Source organism: Crocodylus porosus, unplaced genomic scaffold (assembly GCF_001723895.1).
Source record: "Crocodylus porosus isolate Cpor-Errol unplaced genomic scaffold, CroPor_comp1, whole genome shotgun sequence".
NCBI classification, from domain to species: domain Eukaryota; kingdom Metazoa; phylum Chordata; order Crocodylia; family Crocodylidae; genus Crocodylus; species Crocodylus porosus.
In genome coordinates this window covers 62,487,715-62,504,858 of record NW_017728949.1, presented here as the reverse complement: position 1 = coordinate 62,504,858, position 17,144 = coordinate 62,487,715, and the positions used below count along the sequence as shown (strand labels likewise).

The 17,144-nt window shown below is 42.2% G+C and overlaps 1 protein-coding gene across 3 annotated transcripts in view; it reads right to left on the bottom strand.

Annotated features, from left to right (window-relative positions):
- The window catches only part of CEP70 (centrosomal protein 70), a 19,469-nt gene extending 2,588 nt beyond the window's left edge, over window positions 1–16,881 (bottom strand). Inside the window, exons 1-16 of one of the 3 annotated variants that reach the window (XM_019554297.1) lie at window positions 16,872–16,881; window positions 16,278–16,354; window positions 14,749–14,862; window positions 14,039–14,138; window positions 13,769–13,892; window positions 13,182–13,362; window positions 12,655–12,824; window positions 11,211–11,270; window positions 10,202–10,301; window positions 9,806–9,894; window positions 9,165–9,239; window positions 7,809–7,908; window positions 3,980–4,150; window positions 2,566–2,712; window positions 1,901–2,069; window positions 463–577 (exon numbers count right to left, since the gene is read on the bottom strand). In XM_019554297.1, the coding sequence (XP_019409842.1) occupies window positions 463–577; window positions 1,901–2,069; window positions 2,566–2,712; window positions 3,980–4,150; window positions 7,809–7,908; window positions 9,165–9,239; window positions 9,806–9,894; window positions 10,202–10,301; window positions 11,211–11,270; window positions 12,655–12,824; window positions 13,182–13,362; window positions 13,769–13,892; window positions 14,039–14,138; window positions 14,749–14,862; window positions 16,278–16,286 (1,724 nt within the window). In that variant the 5' untranslated portion in view covers window positions 16,287–16,354; window positions 16,872–16,881. Of the gene's footprint in view, window positions 1–462; window positions 578–1,900; window positions 2,070–2,565; window positions 2,713–3,979; window positions 4,151–7,808; window positions 7,909–9,164; window positions 9,240–9,805; window positions 9,895–10,201; window positions 10,302–11,210; window positions 11,271–12,654; window positions 12,825–13,181; window positions 13,363–13,768; window positions 13,893–14,038; window positions 14,139–14,748; window positions 14,863–16,256; window positions 16,425–16,871 lie in introns of those variants that run through there. The other 2 variants (XM_019554298.1, XM_019554299.1) reach the window with 2 other exon arrangements.
- Between the last annotated feature and the right edge of the window lie 263 nt (window positions 16,882–17,144).

Sequence of the window (17,144 nt, the reverse complement as noted above, 5' to 3'; positions counted from 1 at the left end):
ATGTCTATGAAATCTATGAAAACTTGCAAAGAACAATTTTTCCAACTATTTAGTTGATTTAATAAAATATATCACATTTACCCAAAGAACTTTGTCTGCCATAGACTATATGGACATTGTGCAAAAGCACTTTTTTTTCAGTTCTATGTCTTTCATTTCCCACATAAGCAGGAATACCTGATACTGGTTTAAAGATACTACATGCTTAAGTAGAAATTGTTTTCAAAACCTTCAGTCTTGATGTTGGCTTAAATTAATTTTTCCCATTACAACTTGGCCTCTCCTTTTTCTGGTGCAAGCTCTCTCTGGCACATTCTTCCAGGTCTTAGTGTGCAGTGATAGTACCTCACTGACTTAAGTTCAGTCACTTGACATCCAGTCCCGCAATGAGAAGCAGTCCTAACCAGTTCTCTGAGTTACTCGGTTTCATACTTCAAGAGTGACACCTCTAAGTCCAAATACCTTAGGATGTCTTGGGTCCCCAGCAGCTGCTCGACCTGTTCAGTCACATTCTCATTAATTATGTTACAAAGCTTTCCAACAGTGTCCACCAGGACAGTGGGTGGGGCTGAGCTATCTGTAAGGAACAAACACCGCAAGTTTACAAAGATTAGCAGGGAAGTGTTTTGCATAATGCAAGTCCACCTAGTGTCTTTAATTTAATCTTCACTTTCTGTATACAGATTTTAGCATTAACAGGATTTAATCAGCTACTGAACACCTTGTGCTCATCAGGGAAGAGTGACAGTAAGGAATCTCATGCTTCCCTTAATGGCTCAAAATTTACAGCTGTGACAAAGTGTTAACATCACCAAAGGAGGACAGATTCTGTACTTAAGAGCTGCCAGAAGGACTCCACAGAATTCAGTTCCAGTAGCTCCATACCACCTTATGCCGAGTCCTGTCCAACTCACAAACCGCTGGTTACTAGAGATCCATCTGGCATTGCTCTTTCCCCATCTACGAGGTAAATTTTGCTAGTACCTATAAATATTGATTCCATTTTTAACATTCAATATTTTAAAAGAAAAAGAGGGTAAGAGTGTAAATTTGGAAAACTAAGCATGTTCACCATAGCTGCTGAGTAGAGATACTATGTCTGTAACAGTAAGAGTAGGGATGGGTTTAAGAGAGAGTAGTCATGGGAGTGGCAGTGAGCTTCATGTGCAGATTTCCCTTCCAGACTGGGCTTGTCTATACTGCCCCTGCTGTCAGGGGGAGCAGGCAGACCCATCATGGGGCTAGGAGTCTCACTGTTGCAGCAGGAAGGAGGGGGCACAGCACCTCCTTTCCCCCACTCCCTTCAACAGCAGGGTCCAGGTACAGGAGAGGTCTGCAACCTCAGGCCAGGAGGGAGGGGAGGCACAGCTCTGCCGATGGGCAGCACCCCTTAATGGCTTGGCCACACCTGCTGCCCCCTCCCCGCGATTCCCCAGCAGCAGCCTGGGGTACACAGCAAAGACAAAAGCAGCCAGGGCTGTTCCTGCCGGAGGTCAGTAAACCACATGCTATTGGTTAACCATTTAACCAATATAACTAAAGGAGGTTAAACAGGTAATTTTTAAAGTATTTGCATCCCTACTACATATCTACCATGCCTTATTTGACCAAAGACAGACTTACATTTCCTCCCAGTGACAGAGGGCTGCAGGTCAAACAACTTGTTTAAGACCAGAGCAATCATACGCTGATTATGGGTTTCTCCTTTTCAAACTCCAGGGAGCCTCCAGGCACCTTTGGACTTTTCTTTCTAGTCACAAACATTTCTGAACAACTTATTAGTCCTCTCACTGTACTTCACTATCTTCTCTACTTAAAAATCAAAATTTCCCCTGTCTCCAGTTACTGCATAAAGTGAATCTGGAAGAGTTTAACTACATGAAATACAGTGAATTTTTACCTAGCTCTAGGAGATCATGGAGGTTTCGCATAGCATTGGTCATTTCTCCAAGCTTTGTGTAAACTTCATTCATTCGTGGATAAACTCCATACAGAGAACTCACATCAAAAAGCTTTTGGAAGTGAGAGACTATTGCATACAATGTCTGTAAAGATGGTATCTGGCTATTCTGTACCAAAGGATAAAAACAAGTCGTCAAGGACAGGCATTGGTAAAAAAGCAACAATTCCTTAAAACAGGTTGCTTCTCTTAATAAACAGCAGGCATTAACTAATTTAAAGGCTTACTCTAAAATGTTTAGCTAAACGTGACAAGGAAACAGAACCCTTGTCTCTGATACAAGGACAATTTCCTTTAGATGGAGTGTGGAGTATGCGTAAGTGCTTTTCTTTGCCAATTTAGAAATAGACAAAACAGAGTTAAGATGATGATATGTGGAGTCAGCCAAATCCATCCCCAGACTAACTCCTTCAAGTTGGGTCACTCCCAGGATAAACTGGCCTGTTTTATTAAAATAGTGTTTGCCTGCATAAAGTCAAGCAGGCAGTTCTGAGGCCTTGTGCAGACTCCCAACTACACAAACCCAATCAGTGTGTGAAGAATGCAGATAGGAATTTTAGAGTAACAGTTAATCTGGAAGATATGAGGAATTTCTGATAGGTTACCTTTTCTCTATTTTCTATTTCTTCCAAGATTGCATCCACTATGAACTGAAGGTCTTCAACACGAGGCCATTCACTGTTGTCCTGTATGTCTATAGTGTGCCAGGGCACAAGTTCCTGTGATAGCTTTCTCAGAGACCTATACAAGTCCTGTTATAATAGAGAGAAAATTCAGAAGTTAGAGAAGCTGCAAGTTTCAAAGTACAATAGTAAGTTACAGCACTTACATAAAGGAAAGAATTAAGCTGTTGAATTCTTGTGCAAGACAAATACACTGGTGTAGCAGACTAAGATTTAATTTAGACAGAACCATTACACAAAATATTTTGCTTATATTCTCAGCTTCAAAAATGGAAGTTTCATTTCCAATACAAGGATTAGCAATAGATTGACACCAGATCACAGCAGTTTGTTACTCAGAGATTGGCCTAAAATGTGATGCCTTTATTTAAACCAAAAAGCTAATGGTCTAAAAAGAAGGAAGTACTTGAATGTTCATTGATATATAAAATGTAAAACATGTTTTACCCCAAGAAAACTAGTGAACAAAGATACTGAAAAAAAGAAAGTCAGTTGTGCAGAGGACTACATTAAAACATTTACTGGAATCCAAGATAAGGTTTTTTCCCCCAATCAAAAATCCTCAAGTACTCGGGGCAAACCACAGTTAAGCCACTGCCTGCACTGGGGCAAGGTAGTTCATGTGGTGGTAGAGAGGGCATGCAGCCAAGGAAGCATGGGGAGGAGGCACATGGGGAGGCTTATGGCATGCGACTCGGGAATGGAGGACACAGTGCAACCTCTCCTGTTCCCCAGAGGCTCCAGCCCCTCCAGCCCTAACCTGGACACAGCTGCTTTTCCCTGGCCAGGCTGGGCTGGGGCTGCTGCCACCCACTGCCCCAGAACCAAAGCAGAGTTGCAGCAGAAGTTAAGTAGCAGGGTGTGCAGGAAGTGGGGGAAGATGGGCACTGGGGGTGGGGTATGGGACAGGTGGCAGGGGTCAGGCACAGGCAGCAGGAATAGGCTCAGAGGGACAAGGGCCTGGAGCACAAGGTCAGGGAATAATATGGGAGGGGATGCAGGTAGGAAGGACAAGGGGTAGAGGTCTGACAAATTTAAGATGACCCTCCCCAAGTAAATAGATTTTATAAATGAAAATTATAACAAATTTATCATCTTCCGTGTAGAGAATCTAATTATTGGGAGAAGGTTATCTTAAATTCAGTCATCCTGGATTTGGGTAAATGTAGTATAAAACGGACATAAATAAAGTGATAGGAAGAACAGCATAAGATTTTTTTTGTTTCTGAACTAACCCAAAACCGAATAGCTGTGAAAGCTAAGCAAACAAAAGCTCAAGATTGCAAAAAATGACCGGGTCCCAGCTGAAGAATGCAAAAGTACAGCAATTCCTTACCTTTAGCGCCATTATTTGGTCTGCCCACATTTCTACTGTAGGGGGAAGGTGCTCAAAGCCACATTCTTGTCCATTCTCTTTGATGCCATTTTGGATTGGCCCTTTACTTCGCTTATATATTAGAGGAGGAGCTCGTGGACTACTTAATACAGAGTCAATGCTGGACAAGACCTTAAACATTAAAGAGAAGCTTTTAATGCTGAAATAGCTCAACAGTGCTTTGTTGTTTAGCCTAAAATCATAGGCTTTGAAGTGACCCCAAGGGTCATGTATAGGGACCTACCCAATCGAGGAGGCCAAATCTGTGGGCGGATCACAGGGCTGGCTGCCAGTTTCACAGGCTTATTGTAGTGGGGGTCCCCCATGCCTCTGATTGGCAGAGGGGCCCTGTCCCTCACTGCTAATTGGCCAAAAGGGCTGTCTGCCATGCAGCCACCACCCCTCACTGCTGATTGGCTGGGATGGCTAAAGCCACATGACAGGCAGATCTCTTAGCCAATCAATGGCAAGGGACAGAGGTGGCCACCAACTTGGCTCCTCCCCTTCACAGTGGCAGAGGCCCCTGCAGTGGGCTGTGTAGCTGGGCCACTAGGGAGCCAGCATTTTATTTTAGTAATATTTTTTTTTTTTATTTCTCAAACAATGCCTGATTTTGCGATTTCTGCAAATCTGTGAATTGAACAGGTCCCTAGTCACGTAGTCTAACCTTTGGCACATGAAGCATCTGGTGTTATATCACAAATAGCTCTGATATTTACTTTAGTGGGAAAGTATTTGTAAAATACAATACGTAGCTGTGTGGTTGACTTACAGACTTAAAAAAATTACCATTACGAGAAATGCCTCAATACTTACAAGCCACTTACTAATACTTTTGCTAACAGGATATAAATGTGTTGTTTTCAAAAAAACCTGAAAAGGCTATGTTGCACACCTGCAACAGGTGCGCCAAGGACAGAATACAGATCATGGACATTTGGTCTGAAGCGCATCTCAAAACCTACTGCTGCCCCAATTCAATAAATGCTTTGTGGTAATTTTAGGCAGATTCTATACACAATTCTGTTCCAAATAACTGACTTCCTTTATAAATGAATTTAATTGTAATGATAATCTGTATTTTATGGATGTCTTGATAGGCACATTAACCTTCTTAAGCCAAATAGATGGGGCAAAAGGCTTATTTTAGTGTGAATTGTTGAGGGTTATGGAGTCTCAGTTTCATAGTTGCTAGGGTCGGAAGTGACCTGAGCAGATCATCAAGTCCGACCCCCTACCACGGGCAGGAAAGAGTACTGGGGTCAAACGACCCCAGCAAGATGTTCATCTAACCTCCTCTTAAACACCCCTAGGGTAGGGGCCTGCACTACTTCTCTTGGAAGTTGGTTCCAGACCCTAGCCACCCTGACTCTGAAGTCGCGCCTCCTGATGTCTAGTCTGAATCTCCCCTCTGCCAGCTTGTGACCGTTATTTCTAGTCACTCCTGGTAGTGCTCAGGGGAACAGGGACTTCCCCAAAGCCTGCTGGTCCCCTCTGACTAGTTTATAACAGGCCACTAGACCCCCCTCAGCCTTCTCTTGTGGAGGTTGAACAGGTTCAGGTCCCATCGCCTCTCCTCGTAGGGCCTGCCCTGCTGTCCCCTGATCATGCGAGTGGCCCTCTTCTGGACCCTCTCCATGTTGTCCGCATCCCTCCTGAAGTGCAGCGCCCAGAACTGGACGCAGTACTCCAGCTGCAGCCTGACTAATGCCGCATAGAGGGGGAGGATCACCTCCCTGGACCTGCTCGAGATGCATCTGTGGATGCATGACAGGATACGGTTGGCCTTCCTGACCGTATCCCCACACTGTCGGCCCATGTTCATTTTGGCATCCTTTTCTGCCTCTGCACTAACGAGAAGGGAGTTCCCCAGCCTGTAGGCATGCTGCTGGTTCTTTCCCCCCAGGTGCAGTACCCTGCACTTGTCAGTGTTGATACCCATCCTGTTCTCATCCATCCATGCCTGTAACCTGTCTAGGTCCGATTGCAGCCTATTCCTCCCTTCTAGCATGTCCACTTCCCCCCACATCTTAGTGTCATCAGCAAACTTGAACAGGGTGCTTTCTACCCCTTGTCCAAGTTGCAGATGAAGATGTTGAACAGCGCGGGCCTGAGGACCGAGCCCTGGGAGACCCCACTGCCCACATCCCTCCAGGTCGAATAAGACCCGTCCACCACCACTCTCTGGGTGCGGCCCTCCAGCCACTTAGTGACACAATTGACTGTGTAGGTGTCAATGCCACAGTCCCCTAGTGTTTTAACAAGAATGGGGTGAGAGACAGTACCAAAGGCCTTCCTAAAGTCGAGAAATAATATGTCCACTGCTACACCTGTGTCTAAGGATTTGGTGACCTGGTTGCAGAAGGCACCAGGTTGGTCTGACAGGACCTGCCTCTAATGAACGCACGCTGGTTTCCCCTGAGCATAATCTCCCCTGCTGGCCACTCGCGGACATGTGCCAGGATAATTCTCTCAAAAAGCTTACTCAGGTCAAGAGTCAAGAATGGCAGGGTGACCAAGAGAAAAAGAGAGAAGTACTAGCTGTGTTGTACAATTGTAAATCTATTACCCCTGTCCCACAGCATTAGTGTTTGCTTGGGACATGACCACATGGTAAAATGCATTCCTACTAGTCAAGCACAGCAAAATTTTACCCATCCCATTTTATGAGTAATTTAAATTATTAACAACTGACAGCTACTGGATAAGCAGAATGGAATTTATCTAGTTACACTTTATGCCTAGCTCTGTAAGTTTCCTACCAGTAAATTAATTTAAATGTTTCCAATTTCCAAATCCTTGGGAATCTGAAAAACTGCCTAAGGTCAATCTTTTCTCGTCTCTGCTTTTCCATCAGCTGCCAATGCAGCAACAGGCTAATCCTGGAAGAGGAGCACCATGCGAACGCTTTGTCAGGATCAGAAAGGAGTGGTATGCGAAAAATCTTGGCAAGGTTAGAGTGCTCTCTGGGGCAGGAACAGATTTTGTTTCTGTACGGTAGGTAGTACAAAGGGGTCTTGCTCCATGACTGTTTCCTTCATGCTAGTTATGTAAACACAGCTCACTTTGGAGAAGGCTTGTGACACCTGTCCATCCATGATGTGGTTACCGCTCAGCTCACTTTTACATTCTCTGTATTACAATTCATCCCTGTCCACACCATGTTAGGTCCTTAAAACAAAAGATATACATGCAAAGGGCCACCCAAAGAGGGTCTGGGTCAAGCCATTTCTGTGTTCTGCTCCTAATCCATTCTCTCTTCCTTCTTGGCCTCTATTCCAGTAACCTAAACTAAGATAGGGTCATGCTAAATAACCCCATCTTTTAAGGTAAAAATCTGACTGATGTGCTACAAATAGGCATCACATTTGACACAGAAGAAACCATATTACCTGGGACAAAGTGAAGTTGTTCAGATGTCCATGTCTATTGTCCCAGGACAAACTTTAAAATGTTTCACAGGGTAAGAAATACTGGGCATTTTTACACATGCAAGCACCCGACACTGTGATGCTTGCAGTTGTATAAGCGGCGAAATGCACGTCAGCACTGAGAAAATGGCAGCAGTGCACTTTTGAACTAAACCACATTGGAGGTGTTTAAGTTCAAAAGCGCACTGCCTAGCCTTAGATATTCAAAGAAAGTGGATCATATATGAAAACTTCAATTCAAGATAATATGCTTCTGTTCAAGTCAAGTCTTCTTACAAGTCTGGGACAAGTCTTTTATGCTTCACTATAAAACTGCCAGCTATTATTGAAAGCATCACAGCTGAAAACTTTATTTGTACCTGTAAGTATTGTCTACAAACTGCCTGCAGCTGGTCTTCTGTGATAATCTCAGATTCTTTATTTTCTTTGATCTTTTCTCCCATTATAAACTCACGTGATCTTTATGTAAAAGAAACACAGTATGTTAGAGACCAGTGCTTTCAACAAAAGCAATTAGCTTCCAAGCCAGTAGGACAAGAATATTTTTACATGTATGCACCTGCAAATAAAATCTCCACCTTTTTCACTTTTATGCTGCCTGTCCAGTCTGTGCACATTTTATTCATTTGCATCCCCCCTGAAGTCAGATCATCTCTTCACTTTTAAAAAAGTTGTGTCCAATTTTCCAGATATATGAAAGGTATTCACTGATAGGTATTCACTTTTATACTAACCTTTACCCCATTGTGACCAGATGTTGCACTGAGGTACAACCTTATACACAAATATAAATAACTAAGGAAGTTTTGCTAGCATTTATGGTGTTCAAACTGTTTAGCACAGATTCTCTGACCAGTAACGCCTGGGTTGTTACCCACATCACATCAATAGGACCCATGTGTACGAAAGGACAAAGATACAAATAACCTTTACCTATTTGAGGAATAAGATATACAGCAATTTTTCAATGAGATGCCAGCAAAAGTACTTCCTAGGGAGGTAGGTGGCTAGAACACTGTGAACTTGAAAGCATGACTACAACTTCATCTCTGCTGCCATCTTATTTAAAGTAGTGTTCAAAATAAATTTTAAAAACCCAATTTAAAGATTTAACAAATTAAAAAAAATAAAGAGTAGATGGGGCCAACTCTCTTTGGACACTAGGTCATCACTTCAGAGATGTACCTGGGGTCTTTCGAGGTATAGTAGCCATGGTCATAAATCAAGGACTTGTGAACAGCAAATTTGGAACATCCTTAGTCACTAAGTTACAGGCAGTAAAATACCTTCATTTTTAAACATTAAAAAATGTTTTAAACATTACAAAATATGGCGATATACAGATTCAGTGGCAGGGGGCAGCAGCAGGGAATAGGAGATGCTCTGTTTACCCTTGGAATAACCAGGAACAATGGCCATAAGCTGATAGAGGGCAGATTTAGGCTGGACATCAGAAAGAATTTCTTCACGGTAAGGGTGCCTGAATCTGGAAAGGGCTTTCAAGGGAGGTGGTGTTCTCCCCTACCTTGGGGGGTCTTCAAGAGGAGACTGGACAAATACCTGGCCGGAGTCACATGATCCCAGCACTTTTTCCTGCCACTGGCAGGGGGTCAGACTCAATGATCCATTGAGGTCCCTTCCAGCCCTAGCATCTATTAATTTAATAGAAGCATTAATGAAAGTTGAAATTATTTTGAAGAGTTGAGTGTAATTACTTGATATTTTTCTTCAGTGTTTTCTCCAGTTTCTTCACCTGGTGCTTGTAAAGTTTTAATTCCTGTACAGTTGGTCTGTTGAAAAGAAACATTTTGCATTACATTTCAAGACATCAATAAGGTTAGGCAAAAATTCCACTAGAAAGCTTTGCCAGTAAAACAATGCTGATTTCATTATGGCTGAAGTCTTAGCCTAGGCCATTATAAAAGCAAAAAAGTACCTCTTTTGGCATGAGCTATATTGACCCTGGGAGGACTTGCTAGTCTAGCAATACTGGGGAACATTTTATCCTGGAGACCACGCCTTAGGAGTAATAATGCTAATAGTAAAGAGATGGCAATCTTGCAAACTTATTCTGTCCCTCAGCTTAGTGGGGCTTAAGCACACTTGTGTGTGACAGCAGGATGAACAGCAGGTACCCAAACAGGAAGAACTGTCATACATGATCTTCAGTGCAACTATGGATAGTTGCTTTTACTGCCATTGTCACTGCTTTGAGCATTCTCTCTCAACTATCTCATCTTCTAGGCTCTGCTTTTACTACACAGATGTCTTGGTAAACATCTAGAACTTCAGCTATTTTTTTTATACAGCAGTTACACCTAAGTGTCTTTAAAACAAATGACTTTACCCTTCTCACCTTGTTTCCAGCTCTTTCTTGAAATTTATGTTTTCATGCTGAAGCTGTTCATTCCTGGCTTTTGTCTCAATGAGCTGATTCTGAAAAGACTGAAACAGAGCCTGCATGTTAACTATTTCTATTTTATTTCAATCTCTCGGTTTAAGCAATTATCTGATATTTAAAGGAGTATTTTTCAGTTTTATGTTGTGATAGTACCCAAGAGCCCTAGTGAGAATCAGGCCCTTATTGCTAAACAGGTAAACAGTTAGGAAGACAGTAAAATTGCTCCAAAGGGTATACAATCCCAGACAAACTCGGGAGCAGTAAGCTCAAATGCATAGACAACTAGCATTTAATTGTTAGTAGAAGCCATTTTTTCTAAATCTGCACTCATTACATGTACCAATTCCATACCGTTAGCAGCGCTCTATAATTAGGAGTAGCATCTAGATTTAAGAATTCCCCCCTGCCTTTTCCTTCTGGTTGAACATGATCTTCATCTTTTTTATATCTCCTTTTGGGAAAAATAATAAACAGGTTAGTTCTTCATGTTAATTGAAATTTAACTAAGAACAGTTACATTAGACACCAATAAGAATATAAATTTAAAAAAACCAGGAAAGCAACATAGTATATCTGTCCACAGACTCGCACTCTCCTATTTTTTTTTCCTCAGGCTGTTTCAACCCGAATCGTACACACTATTCATCCAGGGGCAAGCTGAACACAAACAAAATACATCTGGCACTTCTGTAATTAAAATCTCATCTTATTGGCCCTGACTCACAATTACATTCTGGCTTCTTTGCATCACCTGCAGCACAAATAACAGAAGGGGATCACCCAGTGCAGTAGAGCCAACATAGTACTTCTACCTCTTGGACCCTGGCAGAGGGGAGAGAGCCAGGGTAAAAGGAGCACATCTTGAAATGCTTTTCACTTCCTTGCCACAGAGCAGGCTTTGACTAGCAAGAGTCAGATACAAAAGCTACAACAGCCTTTGGGCTACTCTAGTTTATGCCATGGACCAAGCTGGTTGACAGCCACCTACCAGATGATGCACTTTCATACCATCACTTCCTTCAATGTCATTTGGTATCAGAGAATTGGGTCTAAAGTTCAAGGCTATTATAGTCCCTTGCTGCTTCTGGCAGGTTAGTGCTTTGTGAAATATGCAATGCCTATAGCTTAGACATTTAATTTTCAAGTAACAGCTAACCCTGAAAGATATTTCATGCTTCACAAACAGCTATGAGTCCCTCAACTCCCACTGATTTCAGCAGGAGTTAAAGCTTTGCTGTACAATGAATGCCTTCCCAATGAAATTCATAACAAAATTCCCATCTATTTCAACAAGCGTAGTATAATGTAGCTTTGCATAGTCTAACTGAAACAGTGTTAATAATTAATGAACTGGTCTTACCTTAGCTCCTTTTTCATCTGATTAATCTGAGATTCATAATAATCAATTAGGCAAAGAAATCTGAGGGGAAAATTATATATTTTAGCCATTCAAAATATTCCACAAGCTACATAAATTAATGACCAAGGTATTGCAACCAAAGCCAAACAAGTATCATGTCTTTCCAAACACTATTCTATCATCACTTGATACAATCCCTTTTATCTGTGCTACTTCTCAGATGTTCACTGGACTGACGCACAGCAGAACAGGCACAACCTTCCAGGCTACACAAACCAGAAATCTGATCCTTGTCCCAGCCTGAAATTGGCACAGTTAATTCAAAAGAAGTCTCCCCGGTTTGGCATAGCTATAATTAAACAGACCAAGATGCAAATTGAGATACAGCTAAAGAGGGACATAAAAGATAACAAAAAAGAATTCTGTAAGGACATGAAATGACAATGACCAAAAATAGTGCAAATCCCCAAATGAATAGGGAGACAACGCAGAAAAGGCTGAAGTGTTTCCATGTCTTTTTTTCTTCAGGCTTCAAAAAAAAAAAAAAAAAACAGGATAAAAAGCCATGATAGCTAGGGAAAGGTTGAAAGAGCTAGGATTAGTTATTTTAGAGAGGAAAATATTGAGGGAGAATCTGGTAACTCTTCAAATACAAAACAGGTTAAAGATGGCTATGAAATCTGTCTGTGTTCTCTGTGTCCACAGTAATAGGCACAGATGGCAACAAGGGAGATTTTAGGGTAATATTAGAGAAAACTTTCTAACTGTGAAAGTAGTTAGGCACTGGAAGTGATTATCCAGAGGAGTTGCTGACTCTTTTTTCTCAGTATTTTTTTAAGACAAACATTGGCTGAGACGGTTTGGATAAGGATGTTCTTGCCTTGAGTACGAGATTAGATTAAATGACCATCCAGTTCTATTTTTGAGCTTATGAGCCTTGAGGAAGGCAAAAAGCAAGGTGGTGGATATGGTACCAAAGGAATGGGATTGATGGGATGGAGAAAGAAGTGCCATCAAAACTCTCCCTGGAATATGGAGTAGCCTCTATGAGATACCTGGGATGTGTATTGCTAGGTAGGGATAATGAACATCTATAGAGGCTACTTTGCAAATGGGGCACTTTTCAGACTTAAATCACAAATACAGCAAACCAGAATGGGACCTATATAGTGCTGTACTTTTAAATGCAACTCCTCTGGGGATCTCTTCATTCTCTGTCCTTTGCTCCCATCTAGTGTTCAGGGGTTGCAATAGTTGTTCTTTATAGAATTACTTATCCAACTCAGGTTTATTATAAATTATTGAATGGATATGTAAAAAAGGACCCACAAGTACTTCCAGTATCTCTATCCCAACATCATCAAGGATAATCATTTTAAAATGGTTTCTTCATTTTATACATGATATACAGAGTTCTCACTTATGACAATATAGACTTGCTTACTGTTGATCCAAGAGAGATTTGGGGGCTTGCTTGCAAAACTGGCAGAACATTTTGTTTTGTGTAGTAATGCGCTCCTGCTCTTCCACCCCAGCCTTGTAGATCTCTTTCTGCAAATGTGCAATGGTCTCTTCCTGTTCATGAAGTTTCTCTTGTTGCTGATGGAACTTGGTCTGCAAACAGATGATGGGGTAATTCTAAAATAAGTGTAATATCAGGCATGAAAAAGATGGGAAGACTATGCTGTATGGGACCAGACAGATATACTAGTTAGGCAGCATGGCTCCGAGACAGCTAAGTTATTACTTCCCACTTGTATTTAGGAGGTGGATGGAAAGAGATGATTTTATCAGTTACTCAAACTCTATCTGTTGAAAAATTCATTGTTTGTAAAAATCATAAATATAGAGTAACAACTTGATGACACAAGCTCTTGTATTATTTTGGTCACTGCAAATATTTCCAAGTATTTCATGAAACCACGCAAAACCATCTACTGTTTCAATCCCTAAATAGTGTATCAGTGTCACCTGTGAAACATGCTGATCTTTCTGAAGCTCTTTCACTTGGTTCTGCTGCTGGCAAACCTTGGCTATAGTCTCATCTTCCAGCTGACAGATTTTGGATTTTATGTTCTCCACAGTCTTTTCCAAGTCGTTGGCATGTTGTTCTTGCCGAGATGCTCGACCACGTTCTAAGCGCACTTCTTCTCTAATTAAACAAAGAAAAACAAAGCAAAACAGTGTACTCTGCTCTATGTTTAACTAAATACAATGAAGTATTTGTAGTTCTTGAGGCACTGGCACCAAAGATGCTGCACAAGGCATGCAAAGCAACCCATGGCAAAAGTGTAGGGCAATTTCAGTGACCAAAACTTCTGAGTACAGGGAGAAGCTCTACAAGCAGAGCAAACTAGCAGAGTATCCTCATCCACAAATCCCACCTTTGCCCTTGCACAATGTTTAAGGAAACGGCCTTAAGTTATGACCAAAAAATTTCAACACTCAGAAAATGAATTGTTAAACTTTGACTCGGTAGTTGTTCAGGAAACATACCACTTGCATAAATAATCAGGGATCTGTGTTCATAAATAGCTTCCTTCCATCAACATCCTTACCTAAGTTGACGATTAGCCTGTATAAGCCCCTGCATCATCTTCTGTTGTCGTTCTGTGTCTTCTACCAAAGTTTTCAGTGCTAGTCTTATCCCCAGTGAAGAGTGTTTATCTAAAACTATCATATCTGGAGACAATGAAGATAAGATAATGACGAGAGGGTGGTCAGACATGAGGTATGCACCTCCAGACACTGCTTGTAAAGATGATTTATGAATGCAAAGTTTATATTTTTGTTAAAATAAGAGCTTGTATAGAATGGCACTGCATTACCTGTTAGATTTTTGCTGTTTCGTGGGGTAGCGAGAGACACAGGTTTTAAGCCATGACGCATTAATAATTTGTTTAAGTTTTCCCATTCTGCTTTTTCCTGCTACAATTGGGAGGAAAGAGAAAAGAGGAATGGCCTGAGTTCTGAGCGTTATCTTATGGTACACCGTAATTCTAATAGATCTTCTAATTGAGTACACAGTGCTATACATCCAATACCAGAAAACAACACAATAACAAGAAGTCAAACTTACAGAAGGAAGCCAAAACCTTAAAATTCTCCTGGCTGTTTAAAAAACCCTCAGTTAGTGTTAACCTATGATCCCCAAGAAACTTTAAGTTGTTGGTTCTCATCTTTAGACACAGGGCACCCCTTGGAAAATGCCTGGAAAATGCTCTTAGTTTTCACTCATTTTTGACAACAGAATTATAATAGAACAATCCTTTTGTTGCAAAGAACTCAGAATAACCAAAATAGGTCACAGTGTTTTTAACACTGTGGCTTCCTATTTGAAAACTCTAAGTTTAATCTCATATAAATCATGTTTGCATACCTAACAACGCTAACAGTGCACGGCACCCCAAGGCACCACTGAAAGGATCTCAAGGCATGCCAAGGTGCCACAACAAACTGAACAGCCAGGATTTCCATGTTTAAAAAAAAAAAAAGCTTTGCAAAACTGACATGATCTAACTTCTAAAGATACCCCTACCTGGTACCCTGTCATGTTCCAGCTTCCTAATTCAATAGTCTGCTGTGCTGGATGGGAAGTCATAAGCTTGTGGCCTGCTGGAATATTACTTGATAAAGCACAACTTGTTGGGATCTGAGAACAAAAGGAAAATTGGTCCTATCAATGAATCACTGACAGCTCAATTAAAAAACAGCAGTTTCAGCTTCTTTTGGATATGGAAAATATGAAAGCTACTTGTTCTCTTTCACAGAGATGCTGTCTGTCAGTTAGTCAAATTCTTCATCCTTTCCAAAGCCAAGGCCTAAATTTTCTAGGTTTAATGATCTGGTGGTGCTCAATTTCTTGGTGATTGACAAGAAACACCTTAGAAGAGGCCTGACTTTGAGAAAAGCCTATGCACTCACTCTCTAAAAAATCAGGTCCCTTGCAGGTATCAAGTCAGACAAAAAGGAAATTGTCACTATTCCTAATCACGTAAAAATTCACACCAAAACACCTGATGTGAACTGCATGATGAATCCCACTGTTTATAAACACCGCCTTACACTGAGCTGCGCTATAATTTTTAAACTGACACAATTTAATCTGAAGAGAACCCTTGATAAAAGGGTCAAAACTAAGATGGTGGGCACGGGTATTGATGGTTGCTCAACACTTTAGAAAAATCAGGCCATCCTATTAGATACCTAACTATGGACTTAGGAGCCAAAGTTTTGCCCCTATTTCTGAATATCTTTCCAGAACTATCATTCAAAATAGGTTTAAGTCTGGCACTTTAAATTTAACAATAAATATTGAAAATATGAGTAACCTCATAACAAAAGCAAGAGGGGAACAGCATTTCTATCAATATACTACTTTTTTTCCTCTTCTTTCCTACATTCAATTCTGATGCAACAAAACACCATACTTGTTTCTTGCCTTTACACACAGTAATACAGGGTTGGATCTTTCAGAAGTAAAGTCATTAGACACTGCAAATGCTTTTGAAAGTCACGATCCCCAACAAGGATTTCCATGAGCATAGTGGATGAAGAGGAAATTTGTATTGGAGAATGGTTAGCCTTTTTATATTACAAACAGAGCAGTTGGTAATTCAATTTGGGTCAGACTCAATGATCTAATGTGTCCCTTCTGACTCTAAAATCTATGAATACCCTTTTTTGGGAGAAGGCAGAAGAACAACTAGTAGGGGATCGTGATCTGGCATGCGTGGTGCAGTCTAGCTTCTTCGAGGATTTTTGTTGTTGTTTATTTGTTTGCAAAACAGTTATTGCACATCACACAGTGGGCCAACAACATTAGAAATGTTTTTTAATACAAAGCATCTGGTGTGTAACCTTCACTTAATCTGCTCGGGGGTTTTCAAGAGGAGGTTCGATAGGTATCTGGCTGAGGTACTATGATCCCAGCACTCGTTCCTGCCTGGGGCAGGGGGTCGGACTTGATCTGTTCAGGTCCCGTCCAACCCTAGAAACTATGAAACTATAAGAAACTACAAAACTACACTGTACAGCGCAACACACCGCTTAGACTCGTTGCTCTACCTCAGCCATAACAAGCAGCTCCCGTGTCGCGGTGCTCACAGACCGGCTGTTGCATCCCGCCGCTCTCGTTCGTGACACTGTTCAAAAAATCAGGACGGAGAAAACCAATGAGTCCGAAAACAACCACAGGATGGCAACACCGACCCCTGCCGTGGAATGATATTTTGCATGGGTCATCTAAAAAAATTAATAGAGCCACGGTCCATGCTGAGGTCGCAGTTGGGCTGCAAACCAGAACTTGCTATTCCTGAAGATCCAGGGGTTTTTTTTTTAAGTGACAAGCTTCTGCACAGATTTTCTAGCATGACATGCACGACCCCAGGGGTCAGTGGAGGGGCGTTTCAGGACCACCCTGCAATGGGGCACTGCACAGTTCAGCCTCTTCACTGGCGCTGGGTTTCTCTGGGCCGTGAGGAAACCAGAGAGCCGCCAAGGGCCTGGGGAGACAGCTCAGGAGCTAGGAGCCCTGTGAGCAACCCACGGCTTGCCCCGCCCAGGAAGGCCTCGAACCCCAGCCTGTGAAGGGAAAACCTTACACCCCTCGCCCTCACCCGCCGCTAGTGACCCAGCCCCGGGAGAAACTGGCTTCCAGACCTCTGGCTTCCGGCGATATCCCCGCCCCGAAAGGAGCCGGCTTCCGCCTTCTGGCTTCCGGACTTCCGGCACTGCCCCTCACCCTCCGGCTGTGGCCCCGCCCCGAAGGAGCTAACTTCCTGTCTTCCGACTTCCGGCGCTGCGCGCGCAGTTATCTACTCCCGCGGCTCGGAGGAGGCGGCGGCGCCGCGGGGCCCGCTTGGGCCGGTGCGGGCGCTGCCATTGCGGGAGCGGAGGAGGCGAGGTAGGAGTGGAGAGAGGCCAGGTGCTGCA